The sequence below is a fragment of the Carassius gibelio genome, chromosome A20, assembly GCF_023724105.1.
Source record: "Carassius gibelio isolate Cgi1373 ecotype wild population from Czech Republic chromosome A20, carGib1.2-hapl.c, whole genome shotgun sequence".
NCBI lineage: Eukaryota > Metazoa > Chordata > Actinopteri > Cypriniformes > Cyprinidae > Carassius > Carassius gibelio.
The window spans coordinates 14,127,890-14,150,543 of NC_068390.1; the positions used below are offsets into that span (position 1 = coordinate 14,127,890).

The 22,654-nt window shown below is 40.8% G+C and overlaps 1 protein-coding gene across 4 annotated transcripts in view; it reads right to left on the reverse strand.

Annotated features, from left to right (window-relative positions):
* The window catches only part of LOC127938164 (nesprin-2), a 92,503-nt gene that overhangs the window by 34,246 nt on the left and 35,603 nt on the right, over window positions 1–22,654 (reverse strand). For all 4 annotated transcript variants that reach the window (XM_052534599.1, XM_052534598.1, XM_052534596.1 and 1 more), the window contains 25 exons: window positions 21,986–22,177; window positions 21,442–21,597; window positions 20,955–21,196; window positions 17,879–19,922; window positions 16,836–17,170; window positions 16,366–16,513; window positions 14,986–15,186; window positions 14,583–14,842; window positions 14,354–14,504; window positions 14,123–14,266; window positions 13,847–13,987; window positions 12,393–12,575; window positions 12,175–12,312; window positions 11,911–12,096; window positions 11,074–11,196; window positions 10,808–10,990; window positions 9,240–9,329; window positions 9,025–9,111; window positions 8,433–8,507; window positions 7,528–8,031; window positions 7,225–7,428; window positions 5,180–5,281; window positions 4,542–4,745; window positions 4,277–4,438; window positions 3,929–4,054 (listed from right to left, as the gene is read on the reverse strand). In XM_052534599.1, the coding sequence (XP_052390559.1) occupies window positions 3,929–4,054; window positions 4,277–4,438; window positions 4,542–4,745; window positions 5,180–5,281; window positions 7,225–7,428; window positions 7,528–8,031; window positions 8,433–8,507; window positions 9,025–9,111; window positions 9,240–9,329; window positions 10,808–10,990; window positions 11,074–11,196; window positions 11,911–12,096; window positions 12,175–12,312; window positions 12,393–12,575; window positions 13,847–13,987; window positions 14,123–14,266; window positions 14,354–14,504; window positions 14,583–14,842; window positions 14,986–15,186; window positions 16,366–16,513; window positions 16,836–17,170; window positions 17,879–19,922; window positions 20,955–21,196; window positions 21,442–21,597; window positions 21,986–22,177 (6,381 nt within the window). The remainder of the gene's footprint in view (window positions 1–3,928; window positions 4,055–4,276; window positions 4,439–4,541; window positions 4,746–5,179; window positions 5,282–7,224; window positions 7,429–7,527; window positions 8,032–8,432; window positions 8,508–9,024; window positions 9,112–9,239; window positions 9,330–10,807; window positions 10,991–11,073; window positions 11,197–11,910; window positions 12,097–12,174; window positions 12,313–12,392; window positions 12,576–13,846; window positions 13,988–14,122; window positions 14,267–14,353; window positions 14,505–14,582; window positions 14,843–14,985; window positions 15,187–16,365; window positions 16,514–16,835; window positions 17,171–17,878; window positions 19,923–20,954; window positions 21,197–21,441; window positions 21,598–21,985; window positions 22,178–22,654) is intronic.

Here is a 22,654-nt window from a genome sequence, read left to right on the forward strand (position 1 = left end):
AAATATAGTATTTATACTTAATACCAGTGTATCAGTACTTCCGAAAGTATATATATATTTTTTTTGATTATGGGCGATTCCATAGGCTCTTTTCGTGCACCTGCATGGTCAAAATGGTAAATAGTAAGCTCAGACAGTATAAAGAATCTTTCTCTTACTCCACCCATGCACGATTACATCGTCGATATGTACCATCGATCTCACGTGCTGACAATGACCACATCGCCGATACATGGCACCCATTTGGGGTACACTGGCACAGGAAATCCTAATTTATTTTTGCACGCTTAATTTCGGATACTATGACTGCACCAAGATTTTTTCGGACTCATTATCGGAAGCAGCTCATTGGATGTGCTAAACAATTATCCAAGTAAGCCTCACAGCGTCTACCCTCGTAGACAAATAAATCATCCTTAGTATCGAACTCCCTGCCAGGCGCTGCAAGAGGGCTCCCGGTTGAACCAACCTTTGCCTTCTCCATTCAACTATTATAAATCATCCTTAGTATCAAACTCCCTGCCAGGCGCTGCAAGAGGGCTCCCGGTTGAACCAACCTTTGCCTTCTCCATTCAACTATCAGCAAAGCTTACTCGTTTGACAACGCAAATATTCAAATCCTGCCAGATGCTTTCCCACTTAATCAATCTTGGACTTTCCATCCAACCACCAGCGAAGCTTACCCGATTAAAAAAGCAAAAAAAAAAAAAAAAGCGACATTTACCTATCGAACACCAATGAGTACATTGCAGCCCAAATAAATTTTCCCTTCGATGGCAAGATGTACCCATTCAATACCGCAAGTTACGCTTTCGCCGAACACTAACGGGCTCTTCGCAGATAAAACAATCTCAATTTTCCCTCCGATGGCTGGAGAGACTACCCATCTGGTGTCGCAAATTTTAATAAATATAATAAATGAAAATACAAATAAATATAGAAAATAAATAAATAAATAAATAATAAATAAAAAGACACCGGATGCTGGCCATAGCCTCCCGACCAGATAACCTTACCTTTTTTCAATCCTATGGCCGGCAAGGCTTCTCTCTTCGATGCCAAGAGCTTGAGCTCCCATCGGATGCTGACGAGAGCCTCCCGGCCAGACAACCTCACCTTTTCCATTCTGCGGCCAACAAGGCTTACCCGTTCGTTGCCTGGAGCTCACACTCCCTTCGGACGTAGGTGAAAGCCCCCGGCTACCTGCTTTTCCATTTCTGTCTTTCGTACGGAGAAGTTTACCCGCCCAACGCATGGAGTTAAGGCTCCCATCTAACGTAGGCGAGAGCTTCCCGGCTAGACAACCTTACCTTTTCCGTCCTTTGGCCAGCGAGGCTTAACCGTTCTATCCGGGAGCTAAGCTCCTGTCGGACGAAGGTAAGAGCCTCCCGGCCGGACAACCTTTTCCGTCCTTCAGCCAGAGAGGTTTACCCGTTCGATTCCTGGAGCTAAGCTCCTATCGGACGTCGGTCCGAGCCTCCTGGCTAGACAACCTGACCTTTTCCACCCTTGGCCAGCGAGGCTTACCCGTCCGATGTGAGTGCTCCCATCGGACGCCGGCGACAGCCTCCTGGCCAGCCAACCACGACCCTACTGTGTGTTTCAGGTTACTAACCTACAAGCAAGCTGCTTAAATGCTGCAAGTACCTAACACACAATAAACTCTCCTTCCTTCCTATGGTCACCAAGGCTAAACCGTCTCTTGCCAGGAGTAGCAAACTCCCTTAAACGCCGACGACAGCCTAACGACCACGCAAACTTACCTTTTCCAACCTACGGCCTGCGAGGCTCACCCAGTTTGTCCCCGCCGGACGCTGGCAAGAGCCCCCTGGCCACCTATCGTTACCTTTTCTGTCCGCCATCCGGAGAGGCTTACCCGTTCGATGCGCGTGCTCCCTTCGGACGCCGGCGAGAGCCTCCCGGTTAGACAACCTTACCTTTTCCTTTTCTATGGTCAGCGAGGCTTACCCGTTCGATGTGTGTGCTCCCTTCGAACGTCGGCAACAGTCTCTCGGCCACACAACTTACCTTTCCATTTTGACGGTAGGCGAGGCTTAACCGTCCGACGCCACGAGTCTCGTCCTCTCGCCAAATCCTGCAAAAAAAAAAAAAAAAAAAAAAAAAAAAAAAAAAAAAAAGCTACTCTCACATCTTTTAACCCCGTCTGGCGAGGCTTACCCGTTCGATGTTCTGAGTTTGAGGCCCCATCGGATGCTGCGAGAGTCCTCCCAGTCGGGTTTTCCTTTCCAACCCTCCCCGTCCGCCGAGGCTTACCCGTCTGTCGCGTGCGCTCCCTTCAGACGTCTGGCGAGAGTCTCCCGGACGGGCCTATGCTTGCCAGCCGCAAGTGAATCTCATCCAGCCGATGCCGTGAGTCGGGATCTCCCTTCGGATGTTGCCAGAGTCCTCCTTGTCGGCTGGCCCAAAAGCTTTTTATCTGCCTAACCGAGAGGACCCAGACGTCCGTCATCCTGAGTCTCAATCTCCTGTCGGAGGCTTCATGGGCCCTCTCGGTCAGCGTTAGGCCCTTCACCCACTGAATAGCAGGGGCTATCAGCCAGTAGGGCCCGTACGCCGACACCGTGACCTATTCCGGTCGAGGCAACTCGGGTCCTCCCGGTCGGGCACCACAACCACGCCGCTCCTCCTCATCGGCCGGCAGGGCTCACCGATCCAACGCCAAAAAACTCCAGTTGAGCATCGGCCCGAGCCCTACCGACCGGGCGCCAACAACCACGTAGTTCACTAGCTGCAGCTGGTAGGGCCTACTCTCCCAACGCCCAAGTCGCTCCCTCCGGAGTACGTAGGCCCTTCCAGCCTGCCAACGAGATAACTTCTCAGAAACCAAATCAGCCCCCGCCAGTACTCTGCTTTTTGGGGGGCATTCTTTAAACTGGCGGCTGTCCTCCTGTACATTTGCCTTTTTGGGGGGTACTCTAGCTTCGGGCAATTCCCGAGCTCGGAGCCCTTCCCCGGACAGCACGCCAAATACGCATACCATACCTCAGCTAATTATATGTAAGCGTGAACTAGTGAAATGTAATTATCTATGAAGATTCGGGAGGAGCGCGTCAGATACTTAGCCTAATCATCACAGGTGGACCACAATCAAGTAATCAATCCCACAGTATAAATATCGCTGACTTACCTCTATCCATTGACGGTTTATCAGCATCCCTCCTCCACCCCATCTCCTCACTTCAAGTTCACTTTACAATATACGGGGAAGGGGGGGTACTCTAGCTTCGGGCAATTCCCGAGCTCGGAGCCCTTCCCCGGACAGCACGCCAAATACGCATACCATACCTCAGCTAATTATATGTAAGCGTGAACTAGTGAAACAAAGAACAAAAGAAGAAAAAAAAAAAAAGAAAACCAACAACTTTTGTAAGATGAAAATATTCATCTACATTTAATTTAGAATGTAGTGTTTGATAATTTTATTGATTTCTGTATATTTAATTTTCTACTTGCTGAAGGGTACATGCAGCTAAATATGACATGACATTATAATGGGTTTATGTGAAGATTCACATAAGTTCACTTAAATTAGAAGTTATTTTTTTAAGGTCTAATAAATGTTCAAACCTATAGCTCACAATTGTACTGTAATGTTGAATGGCTTTAGTCAATCGTTAAATATTAGTCTTTAGCATAAACCACAGAAACATTTTGCCAATAGAGAAAGAAAAACAATTCAATAACCTAGTTCAAGATTTACAATTACTCCAAAAAATAAAAAAATCACATATTTAAACTGGAAAATAAGACAAAAACTTTGATTAAGATTACCGATTGGAATTTCTATAATTCTCATGTGAAGCCATAGAATATAAAAACCTTCCCATCAAATAAACACAGCCCTGGCTCAAAGGATGTTAAAGAAATGCAGCCATTAGTGTTCTTCCCAGGGATGCGGGGAACTAACCTCATAGGACTGCAGCTGACCCTGCAGGTCTCCCTCTGGCTCTGAATCCAGACTGGACATGTTTGTCTCCATCTCATCCAACTGCTTACGCAGTCTCCCAGTGACCTCTTCGTACTGAGACCACTCCTACAACACACATAAAGAGCATTGAGGGAGCTCTTGTTGCTCACTTCTCTTAATTCATTTTATAAATCTCATATAAAATCTTGTTTTTTTAAATTAGAACCGTTCATGACAACAGTGTTGATTGACGCAAGGATGATACAAAATATTAATTATGATGTGAATGTGTTATGAAATGGGGTAGATAGATAACATTACTGTCTGAATAAGATCATGTTATTGTACCTCTAAGCTGTGCTGCATTCGGACACCATGAGTTTGTGCTTGATCCTGAAGAGCTGATATGAAATGCTCCACCTCTGCATGGGCCTGCAGTGCCCCTTCTGGCAGCTTCTGGGATAGCAGCTTCACCATTACAAGGTTCTGCCCCAAATCTCGGAAGTATTTCTGTTACCATTCAATTCCATACATCATTAGAGTCATTCCAGAAGTCAGAAAAAGTTTTATTTATTAAATAATAATATAATTACTAAGTTGGTCATCCGTGTACCTTGTGTTCTGTGAGCAGACAGTGCAGCTGACTGCAGTTTTGTGGATGTGCATCCTGACTGCGTAGCAGGCGCTCAGAGCCCAACTCCAGGAGACCCCGCAGACCGTTCAGAAGAGCTTCAGAACATCTCTGGAGGTCAACAATATTCTGTCCCATTGATCTCCGCCGCTCAAGTTTCAAAGTCCAGGTGGTGCTTTGCAGACTCTTACAGAGAAAACGCTTACATTAGAGCAGAACTTCAAACATTAACGACCAATCCTACATTAGCAAATGTTGCTGTCTACCTTGTCATCAGATACATTTTCATGCTTTTGTAAAGTATGTTTGTGTCTATTTGGAAAGTTCTAAAACATTTTCAAAAATATTTTTTTTTGCATGGTCACATATTACAATGACAAAAGGTACCCAAAGAAAATACAAGAAATACATATTCATTTATTTAATTTAAATAAATATATCTTAAACAAATCTTAAAAACTCATGCTGTGGATTAAACTAGTAAATGGATGTTATTAATGTCATTTACATATTGAGGACGAATGTAAAGAGGAGACTGTATTGTACAACCTAAGGAAAGGTGTTTTTTTCTGTTTAAGTTTTGTTTTATTCTGTAGACTTTGCAAGTGAATTGGTGATACCTTGATCCTTGAAAGGTCCTTGAGGAGTTTGTTTGAGTCTCCCATCTGTGATTCACTGGAACTCAATGCAAACACCGAAATCTCTAACAAATGCTGTCTCGTCTGTGAAGGCAGGAAATAAAAGATGCAGAAAAGCAGAATCCGTATAAGAGCCTCTGTGAAATGTTTTCTGTCAGCCACTTGTCTGATTCTTTTTTTCAGATATGAATATAACCTTGAATTTGTCCAAACTGCAGATTAACTTCTTCAACATGTTGTCCCTTCTTGGTTATAAATTTACTACAATTCAAAAGTTTGGGTTTTTAATAAATATCACATTTTAATATATATCAGATGAGCCTTCCATTTCTGCATGATCTCCATACAGATATCAAAAAGAAATGAAAGAGGCCGTTTTCTTCTAGCATCCCTCGGTTTCAGCATTAGAGTAAACCTGCCGACATCGAGGTGATGCACGAAAGCGGGTATGAGGGGATGCCCCCTGTAGAAAAAAAAAATAGTAATAAAAAAATTTCTGCCGGGGACACATCCTCTCTTAAACTCCTTCCTTGCCATCTAAGCCCCTTCAGAAATTCATCTGGCTTAGATGGCAAGTCATACGCAGTAGCAGGTCAGGCTGTGGCTTTGTTACACATGATGGTGGTGCTTCAAGCATATCAGGCTGATCTGTTAAGAGACCTGGATGGAGGCAAGGGTCTTTCTCCTGTTCAGGTAGCCATGCCGCACCAAGGACCTCTCTCCATGCTACCAAGTAGGCCGCCTCCGCCATGGGCGGGACTAGGGCGGCCATGGTGGCAGCGGAGAGACGTCTGTGAATGAACCTGACAGACGTCGGGAAGAAAGAAAATGCTTTCTTCTCAATACTCAGCTTTCGCCTTCTGAACTTCTCAGTATTACCGTTGAGACTGTGATCGAAAAGTTCAGGGCTCTGATGCGACTGATGAGTTCTCTGTTTTTTTCCTCAGAGTGCTCCAGTCTCATTTCCATAGATCGAACTGATGAATCTCAATCATACTGTTTTGAGATGCAACATTCCATCTATGAGCTGCTCTATCAGAGTGCCACAAGAGCCCCTCCTTAGAACAGTATTTGAAAATCCATGCTATGTAAGTTTGCACACTAGTATTCTGCATTCTTTCTAAAATCCTATATGGTGAGGGCTTTGCGCGGTTGCTTCGTGCCCTTTCTTGAGTTGGTAAATGCCCTGTTCATCTTGGGCGCCACTACACCTATGTATCCTCTGATACCTATCTAAACAGGGTGTTGCTACTAGAGAACTGTTGAGACAGCTCTTTCAGCAAGCTTATGCGTAAGCTAGCAGTAGCCCCTGTGTGACAGGCAAGACTTGGTAGAAAATGCTAGGTTCTTAGTCGTATCCATTTAAAGGAATCTTTCCTGATTCCAAGCCTTCAGCTGTACCCTGGGCCGAGGCCCTAACAATTAAGTTGGGTATGTATCTTAGGCCTTTAGCCATAAGGGGTACTGTCACAGACAGCCGTCTAAACGCCCCAGGGGCAACTCCCGTGGAAATGGTAGAGTTGATACTTCGTGCTCGCCATGATTCTGGCCTGCACTCCCCTCAGCATGGTGGCATGGGTATACTGTTCCCCATAGTTCGATGTTCCCTTGAAAGGGAACATCTCAGGTTATAAATGTACCTGAGAGTATGGATCGACACACTGCGTCCTCTAGCTCCCTGCCATGCTTCAGACGCAAGCTTCAGACGAAGAAAGGAATGAAGTGTTCTCCCGGTGCTTATTCATAGTCGCACTGGTAGTGACGTCAGAGGCCAACAAGTTGGTGTTTTTTCAATGTATGCTTTAGACACCGGTCACGACAAGGTGTTCCCATAGCGGCCACTAGAGGACCCAGTGTCTCGTTCCCTACGCAGGGAACTATGGTTTTAATTCAAAAGCATTAAAAAGCCTTAATAACCAAAAACTTTTGAACAGTATTGTAAATGTCAGAAAATGCACACAGACACTTGTTCTTTCTCAGGGTAGTTCTTTGGTTTTAGTAAGCATTTTCGCAAGGCTGAAACTGACCTCTAAAAAACTGATTTCCTGACATGATCCAAGGGTCTCCGATGTTTCCTTCAAAGAGTTGAGAAGCTGGACTAGACCCTCTCGATCTTGATCTTCACCTCCTCCTTCAGACTGGGACACATTGCTGACAGATGCTGTGTGCTGAAATTGAGACTGGCTGCTGGTCTCTTGAATGGAGGCCTCAATCAGATCTTTCTGTATTTCCTAAAGAGTAGGAACGGCAGTAATTAATCATATAAACCACTGACCATAGTGGAAATGAAATAACATGTGATCTTACACCTAGATTTCACATAGAGTTACCAGTGTTTTATCTTCCTGTGGCACACATTCTATAAGCTGGGAGGAGAGCAGAAGAGGAGCTTCGCCGTCTATGGGTTTAGAGTCTGTCTGGGTCTGGTCACCATCAGAAACATTTACAGGTGGCTTTGTGGCCGTATTTTTCCCTTGATCACTTGTACCTGTGTCTGTGTTTACAGTTGCTTCATTCTGATCTACAGATTCAGATTTTAACATGGTGATTTCTGAGCATATTCCTGGCATTGCTGGGATGGTTTCAATCAGCTTGGTTTCTGTGCACTCGTTTTGCTTTTCCTCGTCAGGCTTCAGACAACTATCATTTGAAAATTCTTTCAAGTGTTGGGATGTTAGTGCAGGTAGAGAACTTGTCTCTTCAATAACTGGTCTGCTGTATATGCCAGGCATTTCAGGGAAGCCAGAAGGCTCCAGTAAACAACTTCCTGTGTCGGTGTCCTGTACTACATGCTTATCTGAAGGAAAATCAACTACTTCTTCAGGAGAGGATTCCTAAAAACAAAAACAAAAAACAGTAAGCCACTAGCAGCTTTGCAGTGGTTTCACCATGGTTAAAGGTTGCATTTAGGTATCTAAAAGTACATAAGCCAACACTGGGGCTAATTTAATGAATGTCATTCATTGTTAATAGATCCCACTCTGTTTGTATTGTATACATGTAAAATATTAAGCAATTTTAAACTAACAATTCAGCTGATAATAAGAATTCAGCTTTGCATCACAGGAATAAACTACATTTTAATGTATATGTGTGTGTGTGTGTGTGTGTGTGTTAATTGGCATTTTACAATAAATTTTAACAGGGCTCATCCAATCAGTCCGAACTATCCATTTCACAATGAGGAATGTGAGGATTAATGATAATGAATCACCGTCTGCCATAAAAGCTATACCTTAATGACACACTCTGTTACAGCAGAGGCAGTGCCTGTCTTAATGTCTTCCTCTTCTATTGTCTCATCTGGGTCCTGGCACAGAAAAGGGACAAATTATTAGATGAAATGATTAAAAATTATTAGAGATGATGGCCAAGTGCATTAGAAGAATAGGCTCCATAAAGACAAATGAAGAAAACGGTTACTGATAGAAGAAGTGGAGTTATATCCGGCATTCTGCAATGGGTGTTTAGCATATACTCTAATAGCAACAGAGCTGAGATTATTGCTATCATGCAATTCCAAGACTAACAAAAGCATCTACGACCAATTCCTGTGAAATTACAGAGAAAATAGATCTAAAAAAGTATGTAAATATGAATATGCATATAAATAGTATTATATACATTTATTTAGAATTTATACTTAGATCATTAATGCTTTCCATACATAAATGTATACATAAAAATAAATAATTAAATGCATGCAAATAAACAGCCATAGCAAAAAGTTCAAGACCGTACACGAGTTCAGAAACGTTTGCTTTTCAGGTTTCGGCAAAGGGATACATTCAGCCTGGGAGATAAATTGAAGGTTTTGAGGGCTTAACCTCTGGAATACTGCTTGTGAGAGTTCCTGAGGATGAAGACTGATGGTCTTCATCTTCCTCCTCAATGAAAGGGGCTTCCATGGACACCTGATACACCAGGGTTATGCAAGGACATATTATTCTTTAGGGTTTTATAGTGACAGAACTATTGAGCTGATTTAGTCTTATTTACTCATCCTCATTTTAGATGTCTTCTAAGGTGTTGATGGACTTACCCTCACATCTCCAGTGTAAAGATGAGGCATCGTGAATTCTGTGCTTTGGTTTGAAGGGAGAATCATTTCAGCTGGTTGCGCAATAGAGGCCTGAAAAGAAAATCAGTAAAATACTTAGCTTCATCAAGTTGTAAAACTTTGGCAAACCACAGTCAAATGTTATAAGGTCACATGATAAAGATCATGAGAAAAGCCATGAGAGCTTTTCAACTAGATACTACTGCCTTTGCCAATAAAGCCATGCCTGTAATGATTTATCGCCACACTATATTAAAGTTTAAAAGCACTTTAATTTTTAAGCACAATCAGAAAAATCAAGGCTCCCACACATCCCTTTTGTGAGTTGGCTTTAAATGCAGGGATATTCTCATCCTCTCATTCCCACAGTGGTTACGTGCCGGTCACGGTCACTAAAAACACTACAAATGTACTCCACTTTCATAAGATGAACCAACAAAGGTCATTTTAAACATAGCATTAATATTATTATTATATTTGATGCTGCAATTGTTGTAAATGGATGAAAAAATTTCCACTCATCAAGATTGTTTCATAGCTTGATAGTAGTCTATTTATTTGTTTGGTTGGATGCCCGCACTGGAACTGAATAGCTGTCATTTGTTATGACAACCGTAATTCATTTAAAGGTTGTGAATCAGGCAAAAGGAGATGGTTGGTTGTGTTTTGCTCAGTATTTGATTTTGGATCACTTTAAAAACAAAGAAAGTTACGTAATGCAGCTTTAATCTAAGGACTACAAGAAACATTCAAACTTTTAAAAAAGCCATTCACGTCACAGGAATACATAATCTACAAAATAGCTTCTTTTTTATTTTATTTTTTAAGTGAAATTAAATCGAATGGTAACCAGTTGTGGAAGTTATATGCATTTAAAATTTAGCATTCATATGTAAATGCATATTTAACACTTTCCTCTTTTGCAATTATACAAGTTGTAAAAGTTTAACATTTTAATGTTGTGTAAAAAAAAAAAAAAAAAAACACCCTAACTACAGAAAGCTGCTTTTCATGTAGTAAATAAGTTTAAGTGCCCCTATTATGTCGAATTTCCAATTTGGCCTTTCATGCAGTATGTCATGTAGTTGTATGTGAATGTAAATGATATGTAAAGTTATAAAGCAAAATAAATAAAGTTATTGTCTCCCAAAAGAAAGAAGTGACTGCTTCTCTAATCTCTGGGGGAGTTCAACATAGGATTCACAAAACACTTTCAGTACACAGTTTATTTGGACCAGCTGGCTCCACTGAATCACAACCTGTAAGTATGATAAATAATGGATGTTTATATTTTCTATCGAGCATTCAAAATATGAACAATGGCAATGGGTGTATGGTTTCAGACGTGCGCTATATCTGGTAGACCTATCAAAACAGAATGGGCCACCTGACCAATCAGAGGAGAGCAGGCTCACGGAAGGATATTAATTGCATATTTTGAAATAATAAAACTATTATTGTAGGAGCACCTGGAAATTGCCATAATAGTGCTTAGTAAGCGGGAAACCTTGACTCTTGGTAAACACAAGCAAACTGTTAGAGCGACAGACCATTAAAGCTGCGTTCTGCTCCACGCTGAGCTGCTGTAGCTCCTGGATGGGCTGCAGGAGCTCTTGGGCCCGACGGAAGGCTGTGAGAGTTTGCTCTGCCCCAGCAGGAAGCCCCAGACCTGCCCTGCAGCTCTCAATCTCATCAATGGTCCTCTTCATTGACTGGACATTATCCAGAATGACCTGTTCCAGAGAATGGGAGGGATATGAGGTAATGTAAATGTTTACAGTCCTAACAGAAAATAGAAAGACATGACGTACAGTACCTGTATGTTCTCGAGATGTTCCTCAGGAGAAATGTTCTCTGTGTCACTGGTCGAAAGGATCGTTCTGATCTTACTTATATTTTTCTCCATTGTCTTTACCTCTGCCTCAATAGCGTCCATCTCCTAAAAACAAGTTATAAGTGAATTCCAATTAAAATATAGAGTACATAATTAAGAAATCTCATCACAGTATTATATTCTAGAAAGTAATTCATGTAAGGGAATCTCATAAAACCCTTCAAATGAATTGTGTTCTGTTACAGATGTCAAATGTTCCAATACTTCCAATTTTTTATGTTTTTGAAGTAAGTCTTCTATACTTACCAAGGCTGCATTTATTTTATCAAAACTATACTAAAACAGTATTTTCAATTAATTCCACAATACTGATACAAAAATAATAATCTTGCAGACCCCAAACTTTTGAACAGTAGTGCACATCTTATGTAGACTATAACAATTAATATTTGCTTTTCTTGAACATTTGGTGCTACTGAAATAGTCAAGCATCATTTACTTTATTCATATTTATTCATTAGTGTTATTATGTTCACAAAAAATGTTTACCTAACTGAGAAATACTTAAAGGCTACGCACACTTTAGTTTTGATTTAATGTCTTAATATTCTTACGTTAATATATACTGTATAAAGGAACTGTGTTCAATAGTTGTGGTACCAAAACGGATAACAGGAATCATGAAATTTCACTGGAACTGATACAACTAAAAACCTAGTGTTGAACCACACTTTGACACTGCAAATCCTTAGACAATGAGTAAATATAACAGTAAATATAATTTATTTATGATTTTTGGAGTGTAATGATAGTTCTTACAGCTGCTAGGTGCTGAAGGTGAGAGAGAGGCTCCAGAATGCTTTGCTGTACGAGTGTGATGTTTTGTATACACCGTTGGAGAAGTTGTTGCTGAGGGCTGGTGTCACACACCAGAGTGATCTCCTGCAGGACAGGCAGCAAGCCCTCCAGAGCTGCCCTGTATCCTTCTGATTCATCCAGCGTCATCTGCAGACACATCACATGAGTTACTAACAAGTTACTATGTAAAAGCAAAATGGCTTTAATGTGAGGTTTCGACCTGACCTTGAGGGAACTGGCGTGACAGTGGATGCATTTCGCAGTGGTGTAGGTTCTGGGAGCCACCAGCCAGGACTGAGCCTCTCTTAACCAGCAGTTGGAGCTATTGAGTAAACCTTCATAGTCCTGCAGACAGGCAGGGATCTGAAAGACAAAGTCAGTCAAGGTATGCTGTAAGTGGCATTATATATGTTGTGAATTGATGATTATTGGTAACATCTGACTTTGCTGATGAGGGCGGTCCTTTGCTCGGCCTGTTTGGCTGTGGTCTGATAGAGCTGCAGAGGCTCTGTGAGCTGGTCCATGAGGACGTGTTCTCTCTCAGGCTTCTGCTCAGCCAGATCCTGCACCTCAGCCTCCAGCTTAGCTATCCGCGTGTGCCACTGGTCCAGCTCATCCCATATGCGCTGCACACACAGGCACAGATGCACATCAGACCTCGGTTACTGTTGACACCATATTTCATTGGACACAAATTGAAATGTGAGAGCTGGAAGAACAGTTCATGCAATATGTGATGAAGCCTTATTATTTCACTTTTATTCTTAATTTATTTGTATTATCTTATTTGTTGTACATATTAAAAGTTACAAAGGAAAAACTGACCATCACAGGCTAAACAACTGAGGATCACTGGAGGACTGAAAGGATGGATTTATAGTGTTAAGCTAAAAAATGCTAGGGCCTGTTTACACCTGGTCACTTCATGAGTCTTCTCTGAACAGACTGCCATCCGATCATGGAAAGAGTGTGAATGCCCTCCGAAACGCTTTTGGAGACAGATTTAAATCTGATCGCTTAAACCACTTGCATCTGTCTGTTGAAATCACATATGTAGTCCTCCTAAAATATTAAAATAATAAATGTGCGAGAGCTTGTTATAGGCTATATGACATGTCACAGCCAGATATGATGGTAGCGCATTGCCGCAGATGAGTAGCTGATTATCTCTTTAGCAAGCCACACGCAAACTGCCACAGATGAAACGGCAAGTAAGTCGCGGGCGTCATCATGCATCATCTTCATTAAAAGTAGTAAGACTAACTCCAGTGCTGATGCCGCACTTTGTCTGCCGTTGCGGTCTTTAATGTTGAAACTAGCTGATGATGAATAAAATGCAGTGCACATCTGTTGCTTTCATTGATGTGAACCCCGTTAAATTTGCATGTAGCGTGGGAACTGAAGATTGGATTTATATAATTACATTTTATGGACACACATTTATATGGTCAGGTATACATGGAACCATTTCAACAAATCAGACCGATAACTGATCAGAGTGAACAGGCCCAGAGGGTCTGTTACCATCATACCCTACAGGATTTTCTATGTAATCCGACAACTCAGATCTGCAGATTGGCTGTGATTTTCAGCAACTAGCATCAACTTGTCCAGACCGTAAATCAGAGCAAAAATCTGGGTGTGTAGTGTATTACCATCTTTATTTGTACAGCACTTTACTCACACACCGGTTGTTTCAGTTTTGCTTTACATGAATTAGTTTTGCTGTTTATAATAAACATTGCTTACAATGACTATGGCACTATAATTTGTTTGTTTTATACTTATTTTTAAGATTAAAGAGTAAGAATATAATAAGATTATTATAAGAAAAAAACAAAGCAACTGACTGATTATGTCAATAATGTTCATGTGAATGCAATCAAGAAAGAAGTACCTTTTGTGCACGTTTGGCCTCAGAAAAATTAGGACTCGTTTGCTTCAGCAGGGCTTGCACACAATTCAAGCCAACGGTCACCTCTCCAATCAGCTCACCCATTTTACAGAGAGGACCACTTCTCTCCATGACCATGCCCAACTGAAAAAAAAAATAATTTAAATCAACACACAACACCAAAATTCTGAAACTTTTTAAATATATATTTTCAAAAAGATTAGCAAACAAATGTTGTTGTTTTTTCACGTTCAAGGCATTGCTTTTTTTTATAATTACTTTGTCCTTGGCCTCCTGCATGGAGACGTCAAGCTCATTCTGTAAGATCTGAATCTCTGAGGGTACACAGCTCCATTTCTTCTGCACTCTTTCCATGACATCCTGTAGTTGAGCCTTTTGTGAAACCAATTCCATTTTGACTTCCTACAGTGCAATAAAACACAATGAATACAACATCAACACCAAGGACTGCAGAAACAGACGCCTTGAATGTCAAACACAGACACCAACCTGTAAGTGTTGAGCAGCTGACTCTGACTGTAAAACCACCAAAAGAGAGAGAACATTCTGCTGAATGGCACTCAACTCCTCCTGCACACGACCCAACTCCTGGATCTCAAAAAGCACCTCCCGACGGATGTTATTGCTCTGATCCCTGAGGCTAAACATGAAAAAGAAGCTTTATAAATAGTATATCTTAACATATATGCATTCATGTGTCTGTGTGTATAAGTCATACCTTCTGCAGTGACCCTGTAAAGACTGCAAGTCCTGGCAGATTTGAGGGCACACTTTCAGCTGTTGCAAATTTGAGACCCCAAGCAATCGTGTCACATGGTGTTGTAGAGATGCCAAAGTGTGATGCTCCTGCTCAATTCCATCTTGAAGGCGCTCAGTGAGGCTCAGAACAACCTGAAGATCCACCAGGGATCCCGCCACCATAGAGGAGTCTGGAAGATCCTTCTGCAGCCTGTCAAGACCTTCCTTTGATTTATTCAGCTGCACAGCAGACCCAAACATGAATAGAAAGGGTTAACAAACAGCTCACTTTATTAATAATTTTATAAGGAAATTATCTTTTTAAAAAGCTGAAAAAGAAATGAATAAAATAAAACAATTAAATAAAATAAATGTTTACATACACGTATCACAAAGTCTTTCCACTCTGCTTCTTTATGAGTCGTGCTGGCTTTGAGTGATTCTACTCTCCACTGCAGCACTGCCCAAGACCTCCAGAGCTGTCCCAGCATCAGATCCACAGGTGCTTTGCAGCGTAGACCTGGACAACTTTCCCTCAATTCCTCAAGCCTTTTAGCAACGTTCTTTAGCTCTGTCTGGAGCAACTGCAGATGAAGATTTTTAGTGCACACATCTAGCATACTTGCAGTGTTATGAGAAAAGTAGCAGCACAAGGAACCAAGAAAGACTGATTTTCAGGAGTCAAAAGGGAAGCAAGTTTTCACTGGTTCCCCAAATCATTTTAGAAGGATAGTTCACTCAAAAATTTACATTTGTTTACCTGCTTATTCCAGGGCATCCAAGATGTACATGACTTTGTTTCTTCAGCAGAAAACAAACTGAGATTTTTAATTCAAACCGTTGCAATCTATCAGCCTTATAATGTAAGTGGATTGGAATTTATGCCTGAAGCATCATCTTCCTCTTGCTTTATGGCAGATCATAGACTTATAAGTGCATTACTGCCACCTATCTGTCAAATGGACAACTTACACTATATATATAATCTCAATTAGGAGTGTCAATAATCCATTTGAGAGATAGGTGGTGGGGGTGCACTTACAAGTCTGTGATCTGCTGTAAAGCAAGAAGAAGAGGATGATGTGTCAGGCGCCTGCTGTTGAGAAGAAAGCGCTCAAGACAGACAGTGAGATGAAAATCTGAGGTAAAAAACAATAAACAACAAATAATGTTTAGTTTCTTGCACAGACCAATGGTTTTGTGTCTTTACACATAAGTTTATTGTCACGAGCCACAGGGTTTAATTTGGTTTTGTTTGTGTATTTTTTTGGACTTCCAAAGCTGTGATTCCCATCCACCTACATTACATTTATTCATTTAGCTGACGCTTTTATCCAAAGCGACTTACAATTGCTATATATGTCAGAGGTCACACGCCTCTGGAGCAACCAAGGGTTAAGTGTCTTGCTCAGGGACACATTGGTGTCTTACAGTGGATTCGAACCCGGGTCTCTCACACCAAAGGCATGTGTCTTATCAACTGCGCCAACACCACCCACCACTTAAGATTATGAGATTATGAGACTGAAAGACTGCAATGGTTTAAGTACAAAATCTTTCTTTGTGTTCTATTGAAGAAAAAAAGTCCCTTACATCTTGTATGCCCTGGGAGTAATCAGATTAACATCAAATTTTTATTTTTGGGTGAAATGTCCCTTTAAGGACTCCATAGACATTCTTGCAATGCATTTAAACCAATCAAAACATGCATGATAAAAAAAATGGAATTAAGTGACTGTGTATGGTATATAATGAACACAAACCTTTACTTTCAGCTGTTGATCTTGGCAGGCTTCGGAATCAGCCGGTTTTTGACTTAAGCAATGACTAGAGATTTGAGAATCAACATTTCTGAGAAGTTTGCTCATTTCTTCATGGTGACTCATGTGAACAATTTGGTCTTTCATGTACCTAAATTGGAGCAGAAAGATTAAACCTTTAAAGGCAGCTAAATAAAACTGCCTCTAGTACATTTTATTTAACCAAATAGATGTATTCCATCCAGAGTAATAGTTTCAGGGCTTGTTTTCTGAGGAAAATGTTTTCAAGTACTCTACCGTATGTGGTACCATTTAAAGAGCTTTCTGAGAAAATGCATGATTATTAGTAGAAATATTTTCCCCAAATAATCCAAAAAGTCCACACTATTTACAATTACTAAATCATCTTCCAATTTGATATGAAGTTTTTATAGAAAAACAACCCATAGCATGCTTTATAGAGTATGACCAACCTCTGTAAGACCTCAAGTCTGAGCTGAGCCTGAGCTTCTAATTTGGCATCTTGTACTAGAAGGTGACTCAAAACCTTGATATGAAGCTGCTCAGTTAGAGGGATGGAGAGGCATGTCTGCTGGGGAACAGAAGCACCAACTTCAGACAAGTGGGCCTGGAAACCCTCAACCAGAGTGCTAAAAATCCGATCAATATAGCGATGCTCCTCTTTGTAGCCTTTGAAGCCATCAGAGGGGATCATGAGATTGGATCTAATCTGCTGAAAGAAGCTCTCTGCACCCTGAACAGCCCAGTGGTAATGCTTCAGTGTCTCCCAAGCTTGGAGCAGCTTGTCCTGGATAGCGAAACACAAACTATTTAGAAATTGGAAAAACAACACACATAGCTCTCTAAAAACTAGAGATGGGTAAACATTCAGTTTTTCCAAATGATCGTGATTTTAATTTCAACTCCAAGATATTGCTTTATGTATAGCAGTTTCCCTGCTGCAGATATCACAGTCTGTATTACAACAAATATATATACATTAAAAAAAAATCTGTGTACCATGAAATGAATTGCAATAAATGTGTTTTTTTAAATGGTTGGTAGTGGCTGCATGTAAAGCAAACAAAACATCACCAGTGTAATCCAATAAAAAAATCTGGTGTTGTTGTTTTTGTTTGTTTGTTAAAAACATACTATGTGACCAATGTTGCCCAAATGCCGAAATTATTGACTCTTTTAAAACTGATTAATTTAATGAATAGTTAAAAAGATGAGTTACTGGTTTGAATTAGTATAAAATATTAGAAAACAGAGAGAAAATTGATATACAAGTAAAATATAACCAAATGAATCAGAATCAAAATCGAAACCAAAAAAAATCAACAGCTTGTGAATTCAAACAAACTAATTTGGGAAATCTATACACAGTCCAACTAAAAATCCTTCAAAAATACCAAAGCTATCACATGCATAATTTTAGAAAACTACAATGGTTACAAAAGTAGCATTCCAGTGGTACTAGTGATTTTAAAATGCATGGACGCAATGATCTTACCATACGCATACTGCAATCATTTAGAGTTTTCTGGCCAATACCAATGGTCGTCTGGTAGCTTTCAGCATCTACTGCTTTCCTGCAGTGCTCCAGCAGTCGTAGTACAGACTCAACGGTTTGGATTCGCATCCAGTGCTTTCGTAGCTCAGCTTCAATGGTCTCAAAATCTGGCTCCAAGCAGATGCACTCATTCAGCTCCTGCCTGACACGGTTGAAGAGCTCAGTGAATGGTCTGAGATCTGTAGGAATCCTGAGTCTCTCCCCTAGAGAGCACTCAAGGGTTTTAGCCTCATTTTTTACTGTGAGCTCCCAGGAAGCGAGCTGCTCTAAGACCAAACAGATTTTTTGCCTTTCTGCTGTCAGCTGGGATGGATAGAGATCTTTGGAAATGGCCTCAAGCTGGTCAGTGGCCCCTTGACATGTCATTCTCACCAAAGCTAGCTCCACCAGAACAGCCTGACAAAAACCGAGCCTTATGTCAGCTCCTACAGTCGAGTCTACAATTTGCAACAAGCTCTTCTTCACCACCTCTCTGGAGTTCTCCATGCACTGCCTTAAAATGACATACTCCTCATGCTCTTTCGCTTGTAACTCCAGCAGATGCATTCTCCTCTGTAGGTCTAGTACAGCATTGAGCATCTCTTTCCTCCGAGAATCGGGGCAGTATGGAATTTCCGGCACCTTGCACAGGAGCTCCATCAGGATGTGCTGAACAGGTTCAAGAGCCAAGAGTGAGTCCCTTGTTAAGGGATACTTCTGCCTCATGACATCAGCACTCGTCTGTCTCAAACTCTTCAGGATGATGTTCTGCTCTTCAACAGAAGATTCCTGAGCATGAAGGAGTTCTTCAAGCACCCAGTGCAATGCCCACTTACGGTTCACAACCCTAGAGACCTCTACTTGTAACGCTGTTAGCCTATTGATAAGCTGAAAGCTTTCGGGTACACTCAGACCGTGATTCACATTTTTTATTTCATCTAACAGAGTATCCAAGTTATTTGCTTGTCTCTCGGCTTCCTTCAAAGCCTCTGTGCATACTTGAAGCTGAACCCTCAATTCTGGGATAGTAGTTTTAGGTTCAGAAGCCACTGTTTTACCAGACTCTTTTTCTAATACTGAGGTTAACCAAGAGCTGCTGTCAGTGATCTGTTTCCACAGTCTCTGTCGTATATGAAACATTCTGTTCATTTCTGCAACAGCACATTTGGTCTTCTCTGTAATCTTAACATACAAATCCTCTAGGGAAGCAAGGGTGGGAGACATGGAATCCTCCTTGTCAAGTCCTGTAACTTCCTCTCTTAGCTCTTTCAATACAGTGGCCAGCTGAAACTTCTTAAGAGATGTTTCAGACTGCAGTTTCTTCATGTGACTGACCTGGTGACTTGCCTCTTCAGAAAACAGAGCCAACCTCCCACTCCTGCTGACTTTGCTTTCCGTTTGTTTAGCCCATGTAACATAGTCCCTGATAATCCTTGTGATCGGTGAACGGCCATTGCCATTCGAAGTCTGAGAGCTGAGCTTCTCCTGAATTCGTGTAAGCTGAGAATTCAGGCCCTGCATTGCATCCTCCACATCTCTGAGCTCTTTTTTTCCCAGGAGACTTGAGGCAAGAGCCTGAGAGACATCAAGAAGGTACAAGTAGTGCTCAGTTAATGATGCAAGGTCTGCAGTTCTGACAGTTTCTTGTAGCTCAATTCGGCAGTCCATCTGTCCTTGAGAGGGATGCGGAAGGGAAACAGACTTCTCCAGAAGCTCCAGTTCATGGTGCAGATCTTTGGCTTTTTGCAGGAGTGCAGATGCTTCTGCTGTGCAGACGTTAGCACACCACAGACTGCTGGAGGCAACCTGCTCTATAGTTTGCCATCTCTCCTGTAAAGTCCTAAAAGGTTCAATGCAGGCCACAGGTCCCTCTGCCTCACTCAGATGGGCTGAAACCTGAGAGCATGTCTGTAGGAGCTCCTCTAGTGTGCATTTCTTCTTCTGCATGTTCTTCAAGAATGCATTTAGCTTCTCCACTTGCAAGGTGCTGCTGTCAATGCAATCCCTTCAAAAATGTGAAAATTATATGGTTACTCTTCAATGTTGCAACACCCCCTCATTTTTATTATGACTATTTCCAATAGTTTACTACACACACACACATATACATAATCAGATGAGTTTCATAATCAGATTACCTTTTTCAAGTTAACTAATAAAGTAATGCATTACTTTTTAGTTTACAAGAAAATAACATATTCAAAAAAGTAATGCCAGTTATTTTTTCCCCATTTATTGACTGACAAGTCTCCTGTCCCCATATTGGGAGAAAACAGAAGTACAAAGGCATTCATTGTGTGTGCTGTGTGAACATGATGTAGTTCTAGACTAGATTTGAATGTGCATTAATTCATCCCACTTGCAAAAAAATAACAGTATTCATCAAAATGAATTAAAACAGTGAAATGCAAACTCAGAATATGACGCAAACCTGCAATAATTAAATATGTTTAACACAAATGTATCTAATCCTATTTTATTAACTAAAGTCTTTGCTGCTGACCTTCCATGATCCAGTTTAACCATACTAATAAGCAAAAGTGACTTTTGATAAACTAACAATTGTGCTTCATTGTTTGTTTGTTTTTGTAATTGCTCAAGAGTGCTGAATCTTCTCCTGTGTTCTATTGTACAGACAGGAATTTACTTATCTTTCAGTCTGAGGTTTATTCATGACACTTTTTTGTGTGAAGGGCTTTTATCTGCTATAGAACTTCTTATATTAAAAACAATCAAGCCCTGCTCATATTTAAAAAGTAACGCATTACTTTCCATAAAAAGTAACTAAGTAATGTAATTAGTTACTTTTTTAGGGAGTAACGCAATTTTGTAATGCATTACTTTTAAAAGTTTCCCAAACACAATTTTTTTTTTTTTTTTTGCATTTTTATAATTAAAAATAAAACATCATTCTGAATGATTGATATGCTGTTCTCCAAAAAATGTGGGGACCACAATAAAATTTGTATATTGTCCTCTCTAAATACACACACACACACACACACACAAACACACAGAAAATGTCAAGGATGCTCACGGTGTCAGTGTATTGAGCTCAGCTTCCAGATTGTGTAGAGTATCCGTGAGAACCCGTGTTTGCTGGTGGTACTGTGTGACCTGTTGGAGTTGTGCTTTTTTGAACTCCACCATGGTTGAGGTATCCAGCAGTACTCTGTTCCATCTGCCCTCTATGCTCAGCTCAAGCTCTGTAGTGTATCCTGCATTAGATTCACGTCGAGGCAGTCTAGACACCTGCTCCAGGACATGTTGCCGGCAGATCTATGACACACAGACATCATGTCATAACATTTGTTACTGTCATTTTAAATGGTTATAATTCAAGAGTTTATTTGCGAGCCAGATTCAAAGTATTTTTCATGCACAATACGGTTTGTTTGATTTTTTTCTCTCTGTTTTGGCCATCTGTCCACACTGAGCTGGCATTTTTGTCAAGGAAAACTGCTTTTTGAATACGCTCTCCAAAAGTTTTGGAGAAACCAGTGTAATGAAGTAATGTCCTGTACCTCAACTTCTTCCAGCTGATGAGCCATATGTACAATGTTAAGTTGGGCCGGTCTGTACCGACATCTGAAAACCCACAGGACAGTCCATGCCAGACAGCTGTCAGACTCTAAGAGTGATGTGTTCCTAAGCCAGGAATCTTTCCTTGGTCTAGATTCCTGCAAAAAAGAAAAGTAAAACTTGAAACTAAAGTGAATTTTTTTTAAAACACAGACAGAAATTTAATTCTAAAGTTAAAAGCAGAATATAGTACAGGAAATTTCTCATTGCTGTGCAATTTCATCCCAGAAGGAATACTGTATCTGTTCTTTAAGTAAAAGACGGATTAAAATGAATTGATTAACAGATAACAGTCAGTTATATTTGACAGCAAAAGTAAATGTTGGTTTTAACTTATAACATATTAGAAATACAAATGAAACTTTTTTTTCTGAAGCCATTTTTTTGTCTCAAAAGTGTAAATGTTTAATTTACCAAAAATTGCTTCTAGCTGTTGTTCTTCTAGTTGTTCCCAGAACAAAATCATAAAGTGTTCACATTACGTACCTCAGTAGCGTGACTGGTGATCAGAAGTGGCTGAGCGTTAGTGATGGTGTTCAGTAAAGTGGCCCACGCTCGTGTCCCGGTAGGCTGCTCCGCATGCCTCGTTTGATCCTCACTGTCTGCTCCTGATCCTCTGCTTTTGAACATTTTGCTCCCGGCAGATGAATCTGATTTGGCTCCGTGCATTTTTTCATACTACAAATAAAGCAAGTGTCAGTTGATATTTGATTGAAAGTTTTCACCACAAAATTGCTTGCACCTGTTTGCCCATTTAAAAGGGAAACTGCACTGGTTTTGACTCGTTAAGTCACGGAGTCAGAAGAACAAGGAATGCTGCCAAGTTGGAAATGGAGTCTTCCCTCTAAAGGCGTGGTGTGCATTCAAGCTTAAAACAACCTCAGGAGGCGGTACTGCAGGAAGTAATGCTAACAGAATGTAGTTGGTATAATGAAGCCTAATGAAGTTAACACTTACAGAAACAATACTGCATTAACATGATATCAAAGCAAATGGATTAGTGCTACAACATACAGTTACCATGCTAATGCTAGAGGGCTAAATCTATTAAAATGCCAACACATGGAACGATACAGCAATGATGCCTATGGGGAATAGAATAAAATAAAATAGAATAGAATAAAGTACATCAACTACAAATGGAGAAAATCAATG